Source organism: Triticum dicoccoides, chromosome 1B (genome assembly GCF_002162155.2).
Source record: "Triticum dicoccoides isolate Atlit2015 ecotype Zavitan chromosome 1B, WEW_v2.0, whole genome shotgun sequence".
NCBI lineage: Eukaryota > Viridiplantae > Streptophyta > Magnoliopsida > Poales > Poaceae > Triticum > Triticum dicoccoides.
This window is the reverse complement of record NC_041381.1, coordinates 25034782-25056577: the sequence shown is the minus strand read 5'-3', so window position 1 is coordinate 25056577 and position 21796 is coordinate 25034782. Positions and strand designations below refer to the sequence as shown.

Here is a 21796-nt window from a genome sequence, read left to right as displayed (position 1 = left end):
GGCAGCGTCGGGCGGGGAAGAAAGAACTAACCAAATTTTCCCGATTCGTGGCACCAACCGGGACTAAAGGGGGGGCATTGGTACCGGTTTGTGCCACCAACCGGGACCAATGCGCCCCTTTAGTCCCGGTTGGTGCCACCAACCGGGACTAAAGGCCTTGTGCTGCCCGCATCGCGGCAGGAAAGTTTAGTCCCACCTCGCTAGCTGAGGGAGGTCGAGAGTGGTTTATAAGCCCCAGTCCCCCTTCCCTCTCGAGCTCCTCTCAAATGCAGGCTTACGGGCCTAAACGCACTATATGTGCTTGTGGGCCTATTGGGCCTATTGCGGGCCTGAATCCTGGCCCATTGTTGGGTTTCTAGTCGTATTCAGGCCGTGGTGGCCCTTTGGGTGGCACTTTTTTTTTATTTTTTTGTTTTATTTTTTGCTTTGAATTATTTATTTTCTTTTGATTTTTGCTTTATTTTTTATTCTTTTTTCTTTTAGCTCAGAATAATTATAATCTTTCTGTTACTCCATTAGTTTCCAGATTTGAATAATTATAATCTTTATGCAACTAAAAGTATATTTGGAGTGATTCTTTTTCCTGCTATTTAATATTACTGCGTTTTATCATTATATTGAAAAACAGATTTTGTTATTTTAGTTTCTATCAAAAAAATCTTTATGACAATTCTTTTTGCTACTTAACTTTCTAACAAAAAATTCTTTATGATAATTATTTCTGCTTTTCATGTTTTGAACAGAAAATACTTTGATAATTTTAGTTGCATAAATTTTATATAATTTTAGTTTAAAAAATATTAGAGGTTTATAAAAGCTTTTTAGTTGATTCCTTTTGCTATTAGAGTTTTGTAAAAGCATTTACTGGTTTTTTTAGCTATAAGACCTTGAAATTGAAAATCATTTCAAATGAACTCTGAAAAGGTTGAAAGTTGGCATGGTATCATCATTTCATCCACATAGCATGTGCAAGAAAGTTGAGAGGGTTACGGCATAAACTGGATGCACTTCATGTACAAAACGGACAATCTCTTTCGAAGTATTAGGATTTCATACAGAAACTTGTCTGTTACAACAGGCATTTCAAATGAACTACGAAAAGGTTGAAAGTTGGCATGGTATCATCATAATAGTTGTGGAGAAAGTCTTCACTTTTTCTTTGCTTGTGTCCTTTCCTTATTGCGCCGTAACCATGGATAATCTTCATCATTTATCAGGATGCTTGGGTCAGCCTTGACATTGAAGGGAGGAATTTCATGAAACTTTTCATAATCTTCGGACATGTCTGTCTTGCCCTCCACTCCCACGATGTCCCTTTTTCCTGAAAGAACTATGTGGCGCTTTGGCACATCGTATGATGTATTTGCTTCCTTATTTTTTCTTTTTCTCGGTTTGGTAGACATGTCCTTCACATAGATAACATGTGCCACATCATTGGCTAGGACGAATGGTTCATCAGTGTACCCAAGATTTTTCAGATCCACTGTTGTCATTCCGTACTGTGGGTCTACCTGTACCCCGACTCCTGACAGATTGACCCAGATGCATTTAAACTAAGGGACCTTAAAATCTACTCCATAGTCAAGTTCCCATATGTCCAGTATGTAACCATAATATGTTTCCTTTCCCCTCTCGGTGGCTGCATCAAAGCGGACACCGCTGTTTTGGTTGGTGCTCTTTTGATCTTGGGCGATCGTGTAAAATGTATTCCCATTTATCTCGTATCCTTTCCAAATCATTACAGTCGAAGATGGTCCCCTGGACAACGAGTACAGGTCCTCACAAACGGTGTTGTCACCTCTGAGACGTGTTTCCAACCAACTGCTGAAAGTCTTGATGTGTTTGCATGTAATCCAGTCGTTGCACTGCTCCGGGTGTTTGGAGCGCAGACTATTCTTGTGTTCATCGACATAAGGGGTCACCAAGGTAGAGTTCTGTAGAACTGTGTAGTGTGCTTGAGACCAAGAATATCCGTCTCTGCATATTATTGTCTCCCCTCCAAGCGTGCCTTTTCCAGTCAGTCTTGTTGGGGAACGTAGCAGAAATTCAAAATTTTCTATGCATCACCAAGATCTATCTATGGAGATACTAGCAACGAGAGAGAGGGGAGTGCATCTACATACCCTTGTAGATCACTAAGCGGAAGCGTTCAAGAGAACGGGGTTGAGGGAGTCGTACTCGTCGTGATCCAAATCACCGAAGATCCTAGTGCCGAACGGACGGCACCTCCGTGTTCAACACACGTGCAGCCCGGTGACGTCTCCCATGCCTTGATCCAGCAAGGAGAGAGAGAGAGGTTGGGGAAGACTCCGTCCAGCAGCAGTACAACGGCATGGTGGTGGCGGAGGAGCGCGGTACTCCAGCAGGGCTTTGCCAAGCACTACAAGAGACGAGGAGGGAGAGAGGTAGGGTTGCGTCTTAGAGAGAATAACTCATGTGTTGGGCAGCCCCTAGACCTCAACTATATATAGGGGAGAGGGAGGGGGCTGCGCCCCCTCTAGGGTTCCCACCCCAAGGGGTGCGGCGGCCCCTAGATCCTATCTAGGGTGGCGGCCAAAGGAGGAGAGGGGGAGACTTGCCCCCCAAGCAAGGTGGAGGCGCCCCCTTCCCCTAGGGTTTTTAACCCTAGGCGCCTTGGGCCCTGGTGGGGGGGGGGCGCACCAGCCCACCTGGGGCTGGTCCCCTCCCACACTTGGCCCATGTAGCCCTCTGGGGCCGGTGGCCCCACCTGCTGGACCCCCGGGACCCTCCCGGTGGTCCCGGTACGTTATCGACAGCACCCGAAACTTTTCCGGCGACCAAAACAGGACTTCCTATATATAAATCCTTACCTCCGGACCATTCCGAAACTCCTCGTGACGTCCGAGATCTCATCCGGGACTCCAAACAACATTCGGTAACCACGTATATCTATTCCCTATAACCCTAGTGTCATCGAACCTTAAGTGTTTAGACCCTACTGGTTTGGGAACCATGCAGACATGACCGAGACAACTCTCCGGCCAATAACCAATAGCGGGATCTGGATACCCATGTTGGCTCCCACATGTTCCACGATGATCTCATCGGATGAACCACGATGTCAAGGATTCAATCAATCCCGTATACAATTCCATTTGTCTGGCGGTATAGTACTTGCCCGAGATTCGATCGTCGATATGTCGATACCTTGTTCAATCTCGTTACCGGCAAGTCTCTATACTCGTTACATAACACATCATCCCGTGATCAACTCCTTGATCACATTGTGCACATTATGATGATGTCCTACCGAGTGGGCCCAGAGATATCTCTCCGTCACACGGAGTGACAAATCCCAGTCTCTATTCGTGCCAACCCAACAGATACTTTCGGAGATACCCGTAGTGCACCCTTATAGCCACCCAGTTACGTTGTGATGTTTGGCACACCCAAAGCATTCCTAAAGTGTCCGGGAGTTGCACAATCTCATGGTCTAAGGAAAAGATACTTGACATTTAGAAAAACTTTAGCATACGAACTATACGATCTTGTGCTAGGCTTAGGATTGGGTCTTGTCCATCACATCTCCTAATGATGTGATCCCGTTATCAATGGCATCCAATGTCCATGGTCAGGAAACCGTAACCATCTGTTGATCAACGAGCTAGTCAACTAGAGGCTTACTAGGGACATGGTGTTGTCTATGTATCCACACATGTATCTGAGTTTCCTATCAATACAATTCTAGCATGGATGATAAACAATTATCATAAACAAGGAAATATAATAATAACAATTTTATTATTGCCTCTAGGGACTATTTCCAACAAGTCTCCCCTCATACCGCGATTTAGGGAGACCTATCTTCTTAAGGACAGGAATGAAGTCAACACAAAACCCAATGACATCCTCTGTTTGATGGGCCATGGAGATGTTGGAAATATGCCCTAGAGGCAATAATAAGATGGTTATTATTATATTTCTTTGTTCATGATAATTGTCTGTTATTCATGCTATAATTGTATAATTCGGAAATCGTAATATACGTGTGAATACATAGACCACAACATGTCCCTAGTGAGCCTCTAGTTGACTAGCTCGTTGATCAACAGATAGTCATGGTTTCCTGACTATGGACATTGGATGTCATTGATAACGGGATCACATCATTAGGAGAATGATGTGATGGGCAAGACCCAATCCTAAGCATAGCCCAAAGATCGTGTAGTTCGTTTAGCTAGAGCTTTTCCAAATGTCAAGTATCATTTCCTTAGACCATGAGATTGTGTAACTCCCGGATACCATAGGAGTGCTTTGGGTGTACCAAACATCACAACGTAACTGGGTGACTATAAAGGTGCACTACGGGTATCTCCGAAAGTGTCTGTTGGGTTGGCATGAATCGAGACTGGGATTTGTCACTCCGTATGACGGAGAGGTATCTCTGGGCCCACTCGGTAATGCATCATCATAATGAGCTCAATGTGACCAACTGTCTAGTCACGGGATCATGCATTATGGTACGAGTAAAGTGACTTGCCAGTAACGAGATTAAACGAGGTATTGGGATACCGACGACCGAGTCTCGGGCATGTAACGTACCGTTTGAGAAATGGAATTGTATACGGGGTTGCTTAAATCCTCGACATCGTGGTTCATCCGATGAGATCATCGAGGAGCATGTGGGAGCCAACATGGGTATCCAGATCCCGCTGTTGGTTATTGACCGGAGAGGCGTCTCGGTCATGTCTGCATGTCTCCCGAACCCGTAGGGTCTACACACTTAAGGTTCGGTGACGCTAGGGTTGTAGAGATATGAGTATGCAGTAAACCGAAAGTTGTTCGGAGTCCTGGATGAGATCCTGGACGTCAAGAGGAGTTCCGGAATGGTCCGAAGGTAAAGAATTATATATAAGAAGTCGAGTTTCGGCCATCGGGAAAGTTTCGGGGGTCACCGGTATTGTACCGGGACCACCGGAAGGGTCCTGGGGGTCCACCGGGTGGGGCCACCTATCCCGGAGGGCCCCATGGGCTAAAGTGGGAGGGGAACCAGCCCCAGGTGGGCTGGTGCGCCCCCCCTTTCCCCCCTGCGCCTAGGGTTGGAAACCCTAGGGTGGGGGCGCCTCCACTTGCCTTGGGGGGCAAGGCACCCCCTTGGCCGCCCCCCTCCCTAGGAGACCCATCTCCTAGGGCCGGCGCCCCCCCTAGGGGCCCTATATAAAGAGGGGGGAGGGAGGGTAGCCGCACCTATGCACTTGGCGCCTCTCTTTCCCCTTGCTACACCTCTCCCTCTCGTAGACGCTTGGCGAAGCCCTGCCGGGATTCCTGCTGCATCCACCACCACGCCGTCGTGCTGCTGGATCTTCATCAACCTCTCTTTCCCCCTTGCTGGATCAAGGAGGAGACGTCTCCCTGACCGTACATGTGTTGAACGCGGAGGTGCCGTCCGTTCGGCGCTAGGATCTCCGGTGATTTGGATCATGACGAGTACGACTCCCTCAACCCCGTTCCTTGAACGCTTCCGCTCGATCTACAAGGGTATGTAGATGCACTCCTCTCTCTCATTGCTAGATGAACTCATAGATTGATCTTGGTGAAACCGTAGGAAATTTTTTATTTTCTGCAACGTTCCCCTACAGTGGCATCATGAGCTAGATCTATGCGTGGTTCTCTTTACACGAGTAGAACACAATTTTTTTGTGGGCGTAGATGTTGTCAACTTTCTTGCCACTACTAGTCTTATTTTGCTTCAGCGGTATTGTGGGATGAAGCGGCCCGGACCGACCTTACACGTACGCTTACGTGAGACAGGTTCCACCGACTGACATGCACTAGTTGCATAAGGTGGCTAGCGGGTGTCTGTCTCTCCCACTTTAGTTGGAGCGGATTCGATGAAAAGGGTCCTTATGAAGGGTAAATAGAAGTTGACAAATCATGTTGTGGCTTTTATGTAGGTAAGAAAACGTTCTTGCTAGAACCCTATTGCAGCCACGTTAAACATGCAACAACAATTAGAGGACGTCTAACTTGTTTTTGCAGCATATGATTTGTGATGTGATATGGCAAAAGTTGTGATGAATGATGAATGATATATTGTGATGTGTGAGATCATGTTCTTGTAATAGGAATCACGACTTGCATGTCGATGAGTATGACAACCGGCAGGAGCCATAGGAGTTGTCTTAATTATTGTATGACCTGCATGTCAATGATTTAACGCCATGTAATTACTTTACTTTATTGCTAAACCGTTAGTCATAGTAGTAGAAGTAATAGTTGGCGAGCAACTTCATGGAGACACGATGATGGAGATCATGATGGTGGAGATCATGGTGTCACGCCGGTGACGAAGACGATCATGGAGCCCCGAAGATGGAGATCAAAGGAGCTATATGATATTGGCCATATCATGTCACTGTTTAATTGCATGTGATGTTTATTATCTTTATGCATCTTGTTTACTTAGAACGACGGTAGTAAATAAGATGATCCCTCATAATAATTTCAAGAAAGTGTCCACCCTAACTGTGCACCGTTGCGAAAGTTCGTCGTTTTGAAGCACCACGTGATGATCGGGTGTGATAGATTCTAACGTTCACATACAACGGGTGTAAGACAGATTTACACATGCAAAACATTAGGTTAACTTGACGAGCCTAGCATGTATAGACATGGCCTCGGAACACAAGAGACCGAAAGGTCAAACATGAGTCATATGGAAGATACGATCAACATGGAGATGTTCACCGATGATGACTAGTCCGTCTCACGTGATGATCGGACACGGCCTAGTCGACTCGGATCATGTATCACTTAGATGACCAGAGGGATGTCTAATCTGAGTGGGAGTTCATTAAATAATTTGATTAGATGAACTTAATTATCATGAACTTAGTCTAAAAACCTTTGCAAATATGTCTTGTAGATCAAATGGCCAACACTCATGTCCACCTCAACTTCAATGCGTTCCTAGAGAAAACCAAGCTGAAAGATGATGGCAACAACTATACGGACTGGGTCCGGAACCTGAGGATCATCCTCATAGCTGCAAAGAAAGATTATGTCTTAGAAGCACCACTAGGTGAAGCTCCCATCCTAGAGAACCAAGACGTCATGAACGCTTGGCAGTCTCATGCTGATGATTACTCCCTCGTTCAGTGCGTCATACTTTACAGCTTAGAACCGGGGCTCCAAAAGCGTTTTGAGCAACACGGAGCATATGAGATGTTCGAAGAGCTGAAAATGGTTTTCCAAGCTCATGCCCGGGTCAAGAGATATGAAGTCTCTGACAAGTTCTTCAGTTGTAAGATGGAGGAAAATAGTTCTGTCAGTGAGCACATACTCAAAATGTCTGGGTTGCACAACTGCTTGACTCAGCTGGGAGTTAATCTCCCGGATGACGCGGTTATTGACAGAATCCTTCAGTCGCTTCCACCGAGCTACAAGAGCTTTGTGATGAACTTCAATATGCAGGGGATGGAAAAGACCATTCCTGAAGTATATTCAATGCTGAAATCAGCAGAGGTTGAGATCAAAAAGGAACATCAAATGTTGATGGTGAATAAAACCACTAAGTTCAAGAAAGACAAGGGTAAGAAGAACTTCAAGAAGGACGGAAAAGAAGTTGCCACGCCCGGTAAGCCAGCTGCCGGGAAGAAGTCAAAGAATGGACCCAAGCCTGAGACTGAGTGCTTTTATTGCAAAGAGAAGGGTCACTGGAAGCGGAACTGCCCAAAATACTTAGCAGACAAGAAAGCCGGCAACACGAAAGGTATATGTGATATACATGTAATTGATGTGTACCTTACCAGTGCTTGTAGTAGCTCCTGGGTATTTGATACGGTGCCGTTGCTCATATTTGTAACTCAAAACAGGAGCTGCGGAATAGGCGGAGACTGGCGAAGGACGAGGTGACGATGCGCGTCGGGAATGGTTCCAGAGTCGATGTGATCGCGGTCGGCACGCTACCTCTACATTTACCTACGGGATTAGTTTTAAACCTCAATAATTGTTATTTAGTGCCAGCTTTGAGCATGAACATTGTATTTGGATCTCGTTTAATACGAGATGGCTACTCATTTAAATCCGACAATAATGGTTGTTCTATTTATATGAGAGATATGTTTTATGGTCATGCCCCGATGGTCAATAGTTTATTCTTAATGAATCTCGAACGTGATGTTACACATATTCATATTGTGAATACCAAAAGATGTAAAGTTGATAACGATAGTCCCACATACTTGTGGCACTGCCGCCTTGGTCACATTGGTGTCAAGTGCATGAAGAAGCTCCATGCTGATGGACTTTTAGAGTCTCTCGATTATGAATCATTTGACACATGCGAGCCATGCCTCATGGGCAAAATGACCAAGACTCTGTTCTCCGGAACAATGGAGCGAGCAACCAACTTATTGGAAATCATACATACTGATGTGTGCGGTCCAATGAGCGTTGAGGCTCGCGGAGGATATCGTTATGTTCTCACCCTCCCTGACGACTTGAGTAGATATGGGTATGTATACTTAATGAAACACAAGTCTGAGACCTCTGAAAAGTTCAAGGAATTTAAGAATGAGGTAGAGAATCAACGTGACCGAAAAATAAAGTTCTTATGATCAGATCGTGGAGGAGAATATTTAAGTCACAAATTTGGTACGCACTTAAGGAAATGTGGAATCATTTCACAACTCACCCCGCCTGGAACACCTCAGCGTAACAGTGTGTCCGAATGTCGTAATCGCACTTTATTGGATATGGTGCGATCTATGATGTCTCTTACCGATTTACCTCTATCTTTTTGGGGATACACTCTAGAGACAGCTACATTCACTTTAAATAGGGCATCATCTAAATCCGTTGAGACGACACCGTATGAATTATGGTTTGGGAAGAAACCTAAGTTGTCGTTTCTAAAAGTTTGGGGATGCGATGCTTATGTCAAGAAACTTCAACCTGAAAAGCTCGAACCCAAGTCGGAAAAATGTGTCTTCATAGGATACCCTAAGGAAACAATTGGGTATACCTTCTACCTTAGATCCGAAGGCAAGATCTTTGTTGCTAAGAACGGGTCCTTCCTGGAGAAAGAGTTTCTCTCGAGAGAAGTAAGTGGGAGGAAAGTGGAACTTGATGAAGTACTACCTCTTGAACCGGTAAGTAGCACAGCTCACGAAGATGTTCCTGTGGTGCCTACACCGACTGGAGAGGAAATTAATGATGAAGATCAAGGTACTTCGGAACAAGTTGCTACTGAACTTCGTAGGTCCACAAGGACACGTTCCACACCAGAGTGGTATGGCAACCCTGTCCTGGAAATCATGTTGTTAGACAACGGTGAACCTTCGAACTATGAAGAAGCGATGGCGGGCCCAGATTCTAACAAATGGCTTGAAGCCATGCAATCCGAGATAGAATCCATGTATGAAAACAAAGTATGGACTTTGACATACTTGCCCGATGATCGGCGAGCGATATAAAACAAATGGATCTTTAAGAAGAAGACGGACGTGGATGGTAATGTTACCATCTATAAAGCTCGACTTGTCGCTAAGGGTTCTCGGCAAGTTCAAGGGGTTGACTACGATGATACTTTCGCTCCCGTAGAGAAACTGACATCCGTCCGAATCATATTAGCAATTGCCGCATACTATGATTATGAGATATGGCAGATGGACGTCAAAACGGCATTCCTTAACGGCTATCTTAAGGAAGAACTGTATATGATGCAGCCGGAAGGTTTTGTCAATCCTAAGAATGCTAACAAGGTATGCAAGCTCCAGTGATCCATTTATGGGCTGGTGCAAGCATCTCGGAGTTGGAACATTCGCTTTAATGAGATGATCAAAGTGTTTGGGTTTATGCAGACTTATGGAGAAGCCTGTGTTTACAAGAAAGTGAGTGGGAGCTCTGTAGCATTTCTCATATTATATGTAGATGACATACTTTTGATGGGAAATGATATAGAACTTTTGGACAACATTAAGGCCTACTTGAATAAGTGTTTTTCAATGAAGGACCTTGGAGAAGCTGCTTACATATTAGGCATCAAGATCTATAGGGATAGATCCAGACGCCTCATAGGTCTTTCACAAAGCACATACCTTGATAAGATATTGAAGAAGTTCAATATGGATCAATCCAAGAAATGGTTCTTGCCTGTATTGCAAGGTGTGAGATTGAGCTCGGCTCAATGCCCGACCACGGCAGAAGATAAAGAAGAGATGAGTGTCATCCCCTATGCCTCAGCCATAGGAACTATTATGTATGCCATGTTGTGTACCAGACCCGATGTAAACCTTGCCGTAAGTTTGGTAGGGAGGTACCAAAGTAATCCCGGCAAGGAACACTGGACAGCGTTCAAGAATATCCTAAAGTACCTGAAAAGGACAAAGGACATGTTTCTTGTTTATGGAGGTGACGAAGAGCTCGTCGTAAAGGGTTACGTCGACGCTAGCTTCGACACAGATCTGGATGACTCAAAGTCACAAACCGGATACGTGTATATTCTGAATGGTGGGGCAGTAAGGTGGTGTAGTTGCAAGCAAAGCGTCGTGGCGGGATCTACATGTGAAGTGGAGTACATGGCAGCCTCGGAGGCAGCGCATGAAGCAATCTGGGTGAAGGAGTTCATCACCGACCTAGGAGTAATACCCAATGAGTCGGGGCCGATCAAACTCTTCTGTGACAACACTGGAGCTATTGCACTTGCCAAGGAGCCCAGGTTTCACAAGAAGACCACGCACATCAAGCGTCGTTTCAACTCCATTCGTGAAAATGTTCAAGATGGAGACATAGATATTTGTAAAGTACATACAGACCTGAATGTGGCAGATCCGTTGACTAAACCTCTCCCTAGGGCAAAACATGATCAACACCAGAATTCCATGGGTGTTCGATTCATCACAATGTAACTAGATTATTTAACTCTAGTGCAAGTGTGAGACTGTTGGAAATATGCCCTAGAGGCAATAATAAGATGGTTATTATTATATTTCTTTGTTCATGATAATTGTCTGTTATTCATGCTATAATTGTATTATCCAGAAATTGTAATACACGTGTGAATACATAGACCACAACATGTCCCTAGTGAGCCTCTAGTTGACTAGCTCGTTGATCAACAGATAGTCATGGTTTCCTGACTATGGACATTGGATGTCATTGATAACGGGATCACATCATTAGGAGAATGATGTGATGGACAAGACCCAATCCTAAGCATAGCTCAAAGATTGTGTAGTTCGTTTAGCTAGAGCTTTTCCAAATGTCAAGTATCATTTCCTTAGACCATGAGATTGTGCAACTCCCGGATACCGTAGGAGTGCTTTGGGTGTACCAAACGTCACAACGTAACTGGGTGACTATAAAGGTGCACTACGGGTATCTTCGAAAGTGTCTGTTGGATTGGCACGAATCGAGACTGGGATTTGTCACTCCGTATGACGGAGAGGTATCTCTAGGCCCACTCGGTAATGCATCATCATAATGAGCTCAATGTGACCAAGTGTCTGGTCACAGGATCATGCACTACGGTACGAGTAAAGTGACTTGCCGGTAACGAGATTAAACGAGGTATTGGGATACCGACGATCGAGTCTCGGGCATGTAACGTACCGTTTGACAAAGGGAATTGTATACGGGGTTGCTTAAATCCTCGACATCATGTTTCATCTGATGAGATCATCGAGGAGCATGTGGAAGCCAACATGGGTGTCCAGATCCCGCTATTGGTTATTGACCGGAGAGGCGTCTCGTTCATGTCTGCATGTCTCCCGACCCGTAGGGTCTACACACTTAAGGTTCGGTGACGCTAGGGTTGTAGAGATATGAGTATGCAGTAAACCGAAAGTTGTTCGGAGTCCCGGATGAGATACCGGACGTCACGAGGAGTTCCAGAATGGTCCGGAGGTAAAGAATTATATATATGAAGTCGAGTTTCGGCCATCGGGAAAGTTTCGGGGGTCACCGGTATTGTATCGGGACCACCGGAAGGGTCCCGAGGTCCACTGGGTGGGGCCACCTATCCCGGAGGGCCCCATGGGCTGAAGTGTGAGGGGAACCAGCCCCAGGTGGGCTGGTGCCCCCCCTGTGCCTAGGGTTGGAAACCCTAGGGTGGGGGGCACCTCCACTTGCCTTGGGGGGCAAGGCACCCCCTTGGCCGCCCCCCCTAGGAGATCCCATCTCCTAGGGCCGGCGCCCCCCTAGGGGCCCTATATAAAGAGGGGGGAAGGGAGGGCAGCCGCACCTATGCACTTGGCGCCTCCCTTTTCCCTTGCTACACCTCTCCCTCTCGCAGACGCTTAGCGAAGCCCTGCCGGGATCCCTGCTGCATCCACCACCACGCCGTCGTGCTGCTGGATCTTCATCAACCTATCCTTCCCCCTTGCTGGATCAAGAAGGAGGAGACGTCTCCCTGACCGTACGTGTGTTGAACGCGGAGGTGCCGTCTGTTCGGCGCTAGGATCTCTGGTGATTTTGATCACGACGAGTACGACTCCCTCAACCCAGTTCTCTTGAACGCTTCCGCTCTATCTACAAGGGTATGTAGATGCACTCCTCTTTCTTGTTGCTAGATGAACTCATAGATTGATCTTGGTGAAACCGTAGGAATTTTTTTATTTTCTGCAACGTTCCCCTACAGGAGATGCTTCCTTCTGGCCTAGCGCGGTTACGGACATATTTCTTTAGGACTCTCATGAACCTCTAAAAGGGGTACATATTGTGTAGAAATACGGGGCCCAGAATGACAATCTCATCAACTAGGACGTGCGTCATGATATTGAAGAAGGATGGTGGGAACACCAGCTCAAAACTGACAAGACATTGCGCCACATCACTCCTTAGCCTTGGTATAATTTCCAGATCGATCACCTTCTAAGAGATTGCATTGAGGAATGCACATAGCTTCACAATGGCTAATCAGACGTTTTCCGGTAGAAGCCCCCTCAATGCAGCTGGAAGCAGTTGCGTCATAATCACGTGGCAGTCATGAGACTTTAAGTTCTAAAACTTTTTCTCTGCCATATTTATTATTCCCTTTATATTCGACGAGAAGCCAGTCGGGACCTTCATACTAAGCAGGCATTCAAAGAAGATTTCCTTCTCTTCTTTGGTAAGAGCGTAGCTGGCAGGACCTTCATACTGCTTTGGAGGCATGCCGTCTTTTTCGTGCAAACGTTGCAGGTCCTCCCGTGCCTCGGTTGTATCTTTTGTCTTCCCATACACGCCCAAGAAGCCTAGCAGGTTCACACAAAGGTTCTTCGTCACGTCCATCACGTCGATCAAAGAGCGGACCTCTAGGTCTTTCCAGTAGGGTAGGTCCTAAAATATAGATTTCTTCTTCCACACGGGTGCGTGTCCCTCAGCGTCACTCAGAACAGCTAGTCCGCCGGGACCCTTTCCAAAGATTACGTGTAAATCGTTGACCATAGCAAGTACGTAATCACCGATACGCATGGCGGGCTTCTTCCGGTGATCTGCCTCGCCTTTGAAATGCTTGCCTTTCTTTCTACATTGATGGTTGGTCGGAAGAAATCGACGATGGCCCAGGTACACATTCTTCCTGCAACTTTCCAGGTATATACTTTTGGTGTCAGCTAAACAGTGCGTGCATGTGTGGTATCCCTTGTTTGTCTGTCCTGAAAGGTTACTGAGAGCGGGCCAATCGTTGAAGGTTACAAACAGCAACACGTGCAGGTTAAATTCCTCTTGTCTATGCTCATCCCACACAAGTACACCATTTACATTCCATAGCTGTAAAAGTTCTTCAACTAATGGCCTTAGTACACATCAATGTCGTTGGCGGGTTGCTTAGGGCCTTGGATAAGAACTGGCATCATAATGAACTTCCGCTTCATGCACATCCAAGGAGGAAGGCTATACATACATAGAGTCACGGGCCAGCTGTTGTGATTGTTGCTCTGCTCCCCGAAAGGATTAATGCCATCCGCGCTTAAATCAAACCATACGTTCCTTGGGTCATGTGCAAACTCAGCCCAGTACTCTCTCTTGATTTTCTCCACTATGAACCGTTAGCGGGTGCTCTCAACTTCCCGTCTTTCTTACGGTCCTCACTGTGCCATCGCATCAACTCGGCATGCTCTTTGTTTCTAAACAGTCATTTCAACCGTGGTATTATAGGAGCATACCACATCACCTTCGCAGGAACTGTCTTCCTGCGGGGCTCGCCGTCAACATCACCAGTGTCATCTCGTCTGATCTTATACCGCAATGCACCGCATACCCGCCATGCATTCAAATCCTTGTACGCACCGTGGTAGAGGATGCAGTCATTAGGGCATGCATGTATCTTCTGCACCTCCAATCCTAGAGGGCATACGACCTTCTTTGCTGCGTACGTACTGTCGGGCAATTCATTATCCTTTGGAAGCTTCTTCTTCAATATTTTCAGTAGCTTCTCAAATCCTTTGTCAGGCACAACATTCTCTGCCTTCCACTGCAGCAATTCCAGTACGGTACCCATCTTTGTGTTACCATCTTCACAATTGGGGTACAACCCTTTTTTGTGATCCTCTAACATGCGATCAAACTTCAGCTTCTCCTTTTGACTTTCGCATTGCGTCCTTGCATCGACAATGACCCGGCGGAGATCATCATCGTGCATATCATCTGGTTCCTTTTGATCTTCAGCAGCTTCCCCCGTTGCAGCATCATCGGGCACATCGTCTGGTTCCTCTTGATCTTCAGCAGCTCCCCCCATTGCAGCATCACCGTATTCAGGGGGCACATAGTTGTCATCGTCCTCTTCTTCTTCGCCGTCTTCCATCATAACCTCTATTTCTCCGTGCCTCGTCCAAACATTATAGTGTGGCATGAAACCCTTGTAAAGAAGGTGGGTGTGAAGGATTTTCTGGTTCGAGTAAGACTTCGTATTCCCACATTTAGTGCATGGACAACACATAAAACTATTCTGCTTATTTTCCTCAGCCGCTTCGAGAAAATTATGCACGCCCTTAATGTACTCGGAGGTGTGTCTGTCACCATACATCCATTGTCGGTTCATCTGCGTGCATTATATCTAATTATATGTGTCAAAAGTAAGAAAATCAGACAAATATCTACCTAAAGTAAGAAAATCATACAAGTATCAGAAAGAAGATAAGAACAAGAGGCTCACCATGGTGATGCCGGCGACAAGATCGGCGTGGGTGATCAACGACGGTGAAAACAAGGACGGGGCGTGACAGACCGCTAAATCTAGACAAATCTCGCAAAAAATGGAGCTCCGAGGTCGAGCTTCGAGAGGAGAAAGCTTAACTAGTGTGGCTCGGGCATTTCATCGAACACCTCATGTGCATAGGAGGTGAACTAGAGCACCCAAATGCCCTCTCCTCGCCTGATAGAAAAAACAGAGCACTGGGGTGCTCTACCGCGGCGGTGGGTATATATATGCAAGTTACTTGTCCCGGTTCATGGCATGAACCGGGACTAAAGCACCCCTTCTATCCCGGTTCATGCCACGAACTGGGACCAATGGTTGTGGGCCAGGAGAGAGGACCATTGGTCCCGGTTCGTAGCTTGAACCGGGACAAATGGTTCCACACGAACCGGGACCAATGCCCATGAGGCCCCGGCCGGCCCCCTGGGCTGACGAACCGGGTTTAATACCCCCCATGGGTCCCGTTTCTTTAAGAACCGGGGCTAATGGGCTGGCCAGGCCCGAACGGTAGCCCTATTTTCTACTAGTGGTATACAATCTATGCTGCCAAGCATGCCTGGAAAGCCTCTAGGTGCGTTGGTCGCCAACAATCTCTCTGTATCGGCGGCAGTTGGCTGCCTCAAGTACTCAGGGCCAAACAACTCGATCACAGACTGGCAGAACTTGTACATTGACATCAGACGTGTTGTCTAACTCATACGCACATACTCATCCACCAGATCGCCTGGAATTCCATATGCAAGCATGCAGATGGTCGCGGTGCATTTCTGATAAGAGGAGAATCCAAGCTTGCCAAGGGCATCCGTCTTGCACTCGAAGTATGGGTCATGAGCAACCACTTCCTCTCGAATACGATTGAACACATGCATTGCCATGCGAAAACGGCGACGAAATTTATCCGGCTTGAACAGCGGGGTGTTCGCAAAGTAATCGGCATAGAGTAGGGCGTGGCCTCTCTCCCTGTTGTGGTTCAGGTTGGGAGCACGGCCAATGACTGACCCCCTGTACCGAGGAAGCTGCCCTTGAATGTGGTCGTGAACCATCAGTGCAGCCACCACAAGATCTTCATCATCCGACGATGAATCGTCCGATGAACAAATGAAGTGGTGGAAGAAAAACTCATCACCACTGTCCATACCTTTGTGGGCAAAGTGTCAAACACCTTGCAGTCGTGGTGGCAAAGAGGCCATGATGATCACCTCGATGCAGGGGTGGTTGGCGGCCGGCTACTGGCCGCTCTGGAGCACTCGTCGGAAGCTATCGTGGCCGCCGTGGTACGTCGCCTGCGGTCGTATCCCCTCTGCCGCCGGCTACGACGGCGATGGCCGAACCTCCTCCGATCGACGGCCTAAACTACGGCGAAAGCGCGGGTGTGGTGGAGGCCATGTCAGGACGTGGTTTGCTATGGACGGCCGGGGGCTGCGCGGTGAGGAGGCGGCCGGAGAATAGCGGCGGCGCCATCGACGGGGCGGGGCGGGAGAGGGGGTGAAGGCGTTGAAATCGAATGGGACTACTTGTGTCCCCGACATGCGGGCCACGGGGGGACAAGGGCGTGTGGCAAGCCCGTCTGCGTGATGTCCTTTTCACCCTAAACTCGGCGCAAGTTTGAGCCGGGATGGATCGAAAACGAACATAATCTGAACATTTGTCCGTTTGGGGCCGTGCGTTGGAACACGCTATTCGTCCGTTCTACCCCAAACGAAGGCACCGGACAAAATGGGGTCGCGAGGTGGAGATGGCCCCGCTTTTTCTTCTCCCATGGATGGATATTCTATGAAGAAAAATCGAGTGGGGTCCTGGTAGAGACGAGATGACTAGTCACTAGTCGTTATTACCTGTGCACAGCTAATACAGCCACGCGTTCGTTGCCATGCAAAACCCCTGACGGCGACCGGAAAAGGCCAAAAAGAAATCAGCAAGCAAACAGTTTCGTGCATCCAACGGCAGGCAGGCAGGCATGCGGACGCGGACTGCCTCGCCAACCACAACCACGCCACGAAGCTTCCTCCGTCCGTCCACCAACACCCAGCCCAGGCCGGATGGATCGCGTCGCCAGTCAGGTCGGTCGGTCGGTCAGCGGCGCTTCCTCACCAAGCTCCCATCTCCCTTCCTCCCGAATCCACCAGCGACAACTCACCGGCCGGAACGCGGTTTTACTTGGCTACCGGCGCTTAAAAGACACCATCGTCCAGCCAACCACAACGCAACACCACCACGCAACGCATCCCGCTCCAGCCGTCGCCGCACACCCACCGCACACACGTCTCTGCGTACGTACGTGCCGAGCTCTGACCGGACGGCCATGGTGCACCACCACCGGGCGACCCTCCTGCCGCACCACCACCACGACGAGGAGAAGCAGCAGGCGGAGGAGGAGGGGGACGGCAAGACGTTGAAGGAGCTCCGGGGCCGGCTGGCGGACTACGCGTGCCACCACCGGAAGCACGGCCACGACGCGCTCCTCCTCATGCTCGCCGGCTTCGCCTTCGTCTCCTTGCTCCTGCTGCTCCTCCCCAACAGCCCCTTCTCCGCCGCCATGGACGACCTCCTGCAGCTGGGCCGCACCCCGCGCCGGTGCGACCAGGAGATGGCGCCCACGCCGCCAGCGCCCTGCGCGGGGGTGCCCAACGGCACCGTCTGCTGCGACCGGAGCTCCCCACGCGCCGACCTCTGCGTCATGCGCGGGGACATCCGCACCCACGCCGCCTCCAACACCCTCTTCCTGCTCGCCGCCGCCGCCCCGGCCGACGAGCGCATCCGGCCATACACCCGCAAGTGGGAGTCCAGCGTCATGAGCACCATCGACGAGCTGCGCCTCCGCGCCGTGCCTGAGGCTGAGGGCTCTGCTGCTGCCGGTGCCGGCCCGGCGCGCTGCGATGTCCGGCACGACGTCCCCGCCGTCGTCTTCTCCACCGGCGGCTACACCGGCAACGTGTACCACGAGTTCAACGACGGCATCATCCCGCTCTACATCACCGCCCGGCGGTACAACAGGAAGGTGGTGTTCGTGATGCTCGAGTACCACGACTGGTGGATGACCAAGTACGGCCACATCGTCGAGCAGCTCTCCGACTTCCCGCCCGTCGACTTCTCCAACGACACCCGCACGCACTGCTTCCCGGAGGCCGTCGTCGGCCTGCGCATCCACGACGAGCTCGCCATCGACGCGTCACGGATGCCGGGAAACCAGGGCATCCGGGACTTCCGGCACATGCTCGACGACGCGCACCGCGGCCGCATCAACGCCATCATCGAGGAGGAGAACGCCGCGCCACAAGCGGCGCCGGCGGCGGCGGCACTAGCAAAGAAACACGTCACGGAGGCGCTCGCGGACGACGACAAGCCGCGGCTGGTGATCGTGTCGCGCAACGGGTCGCGCGCGATCGAGAACGAGCCGGAGCTGGCGCGCGCGGCGGGGAGGGCCGGGTTCCGGGTGACGGTGCTCCGGCCGCGCCCGGACACGGAGCTCGCGCAGATGTACCGCGTCCTGAACGGCTCGGACGTGATGGTGGGCGTGCACGGTGCCGCCATGACGCACTTCCTCTTCATGCGCCCGGGGTCGGTCTTCATCCAGGTGGTGCCGCTGGGAACCGACTGGGCCGCCGAGAACTACTACGGCGAGCCGGCGCGGCGGCTCGGCCTGCGCTACGTCCCCTACAAGATCCTGCCGTCGGAGAGCTCGCTGTTCCGGCGCTACGCCAGGGACGACCCCGTGCTCACCGACCCCGTCGCCGTTAACGCCAAGGGATGGCAGGTCACCAAGAAGGTGTACCTCGACGGGCAGAACGTGCGGCTGGACATGGCGCGGTTCCGGCGACGGCTGCGCGAGGCATACGGCCACTGGGCGGCGCAGCGGCGGCGCCAGCAGAGCCAACCGTTGTAGCATGGGCGGTGTCCATACTCCATACGTTTTTCTTTGTTCTTTTTTTTTCTTCCAGAGAGAAGATGCAATGATGCATGATACTGTATAGAAAAAAATATTTTTGTTGTTTAGGAGGCGAGTGAGATTGGTGATGACACTAGTTAGCATGTGCAAGATTCTTTCTCACATGTGAGGGCCGAACAGACGATGTACATAATAAATGGAAATGAGAGTCTAAGTAAACGCTTCTTTAAACCAAAATAAGTTTGTAAATTTGGAATTCCACAAGCTACTCGAATGTCCAAACTTCATGAAATTTTGCATGAGTATTACGCACCTGAGCATCTTGCAACACAATTTTTTTAATTTTTTTTAAATGTTTTGAATTTTTTACAATTTTACAGTTCATGCCCGGGTTCATCTGAGCCCGAGCACCAAAACGCCACTATCAGATACTTTCCGTTTTTAGAGTGGGTGCCATAGCACCCATGGCACTTCTAACTTATCCGCCCCTGGTTACTGGATTTGACTTTACGGTGGTGCTGGTGTTGGTTAGTGCTGCATACAGTCAGCCGACGACATAAAAAAGGCCTGGTAGTGTTGCATCGTAGTTGCGTTTTTCAAAACATTATGAGGAATAGGTAAAACACATGAATATGAGGCCAACACATTAGGATTCTAAGGTACAAACAATAAAGAAATTAACAATAGGAACATACTCTCTCCGTCTGGGCTTATTTGGCCCCCTTGTTTTTTGAGACAAAGTTCCTTTTACTAACAAAATTTAAAGTATACACCACAAAAATTATATTGTTTCATTTGTAATTGAAATATGTTTCCAATGGTTTAATTTCTGTGACATACAATTTACATTTATTAGTTAAATATATAGTCAAACTTTAGCTCGAAATAAGTGGGGGTCTAAGAAACCCGAATGAAGTTAGTAGGAAACATGTCAATTTTGCGTAGAGATTGATTGGATGACATAGCTGTCATAGACTTATTTTCGCAAGTACTATAACCTCTTCCCAGGAAACCAACAGAAATGTGTTGCAGAAAAGCAATGTGTGGATATTTTGGAGGATATATTCCTTTAAAGCAAAGCAACTCTAATGTAAAAAAATATGTGGTTCCGAATCATGCAAAATTCTGTTGAAATTCCTTTGATAGAAAGAGGTCCTAACGAGGAGATACTGAAGGGGAAAAAAACTGGGCCAGGTATCAAATTTTTGTTCAATATAGAATAATTATTGACAAATATCACATTCCTCCACGAATATCAATGGTGCAGGTGACTGTATATTTTCATATATGTGCCCATCATTGGAGTACAACTGCACAAATAAAATTAAAATGGTATCACAACAAATATAAACCATTAGATGCTTTAAATATAATATAAAAGAAATAGTTTAAAATAAAAAGAGTGACGAAAGCACAATTGAATAAAAACGTGACCGAAGCATCACGATCAGGGGTTGCGTACTCTAGCAACAACTACGTTTCTTTTGAAGAATATATAGGCATGTCTACGTTTGGCAAAACGTTGCGATGGCTACCCGTGCTAATCGTTTCTCTTTCTCCTGGACATAACATAAGTCTGCCATGGCCCACACGCTAACCCCCTGGTTATGGTTGTTAGAGACGTCTAAACAAATGTGAGGATCCTTTGGGTTCGTTGATCTGGGGATTGGTAGGTGTGGCATGGATCCTAGGAAAGCCAGCAGTGTCGACGAACGGAAATAGTCTGATTTGTTTCGACCCCTCAACCTCCGTGGTGGTTGGATGCGCGCGGTGGTCTTTCCGTTGCTTCCATCCAGCCGCGGCCTTTCGTTTTCCTCGCCCTCTTCGTTTGATCCTTTCCTGTTCCCCTACTCCTCTCTTGCCGTCACTCTCAAATGAGCAATGCTACACCTACGTAAGGAATAATGTGTGATTAACGTAACATTGCAGGTGGCATTTTTTTGTTGGAAGAAATTAGCAAAGGAGGCCCACCTAGTTGAATTCAGGGGATGGACAAATTAGTTTATAGAAAGATCACGTAAGGAGATTGTAGGTTTTGGAGAGATGCTGACGGGGGGCTAGGTGTTGGACTAGGTGTTGGACTAGCTTTTGCCCACTAGGCGCCGTCGGAGGATGCTGACGGGCAAAGCCCGCTAGGCGGACGGCAGCGGCGGGGGGCCCTCGTCGCGCGCCGCGTGGCTTCCGCCCCGGTCGGAGGCATGCATTTGGCGGCGGCCGCGTCTCGTCGGCGCGAGCAAGCCAGGGCGGCGGCCCCGGGCATGGTGGCAGTGTTGCTCCCCCCTTCCCCAGCTGGATGGCGTGCGGGGCGGCGCTGAGGCCGGCCGTCGTCGATCTGGCGCTCGGCGCCCAGATCTGTCGGTGGAGGCGCTCCGGCGTGCTGCGACGGCGACGCTCCGGCGGGCTGTGGCTGTTTGGCGCGCTGGGTGCCTGGGGTCCCCTCCCTCGGCCGGGGGAGCTGCGGTGATGGCGGCGAGCCGCAGCTTTTGGATGGCGGCGCGGCGGCGCCGCGACGGTGGAGGTTTCTTCTGTTGGTGAGCTGCGACGGTGGCGGTGAGCCGCAGTTTTTGGGTGGCGACGCAACGGCGCTGTGATGATGGTCGTGGAGATCGGTCTCTAGACACCGGAGTGGTGTACTCTTCTACTGCTCTGGCCGTGTGTGCAATGGAGCAGCAGTTTGGGCTGGAGGTGGTCGGGGGTGCGCAAATCTGGCAAGGCGTTTTGCTGCGGCGTGTTGAGGGCTGGTGGTTGGCAACAATGCACTGTACGCAGCT

The 21796-nt window shown here is 49.0% G+C and overlaps 1 protein-coding gene across 1 annotated transcript; it reads left to right on the top strand.

The window, feature by feature from the left end:
- The first annotated feature begins 17185 nt into the window (after positions 1-17185).
- On the top strand, positions 17186-19274 carry LOC119316989 (beta-1,2-xylosyltransferase XYXT1-like). Its single transcript, XM_037591378.1, has one exon. The coding sequence runs from the start codon at positions 17442-17444 to the stop codon at positions 19020-19022; it is 1581 nt and encodes a 526-aa protein (XP_037447275.1). The 5' UTR covers positions 17186-17441; the 3' UTR covers positions 19023-19274.
- Positions 19275-21796: the final 2522 nt, after the last annotated feature.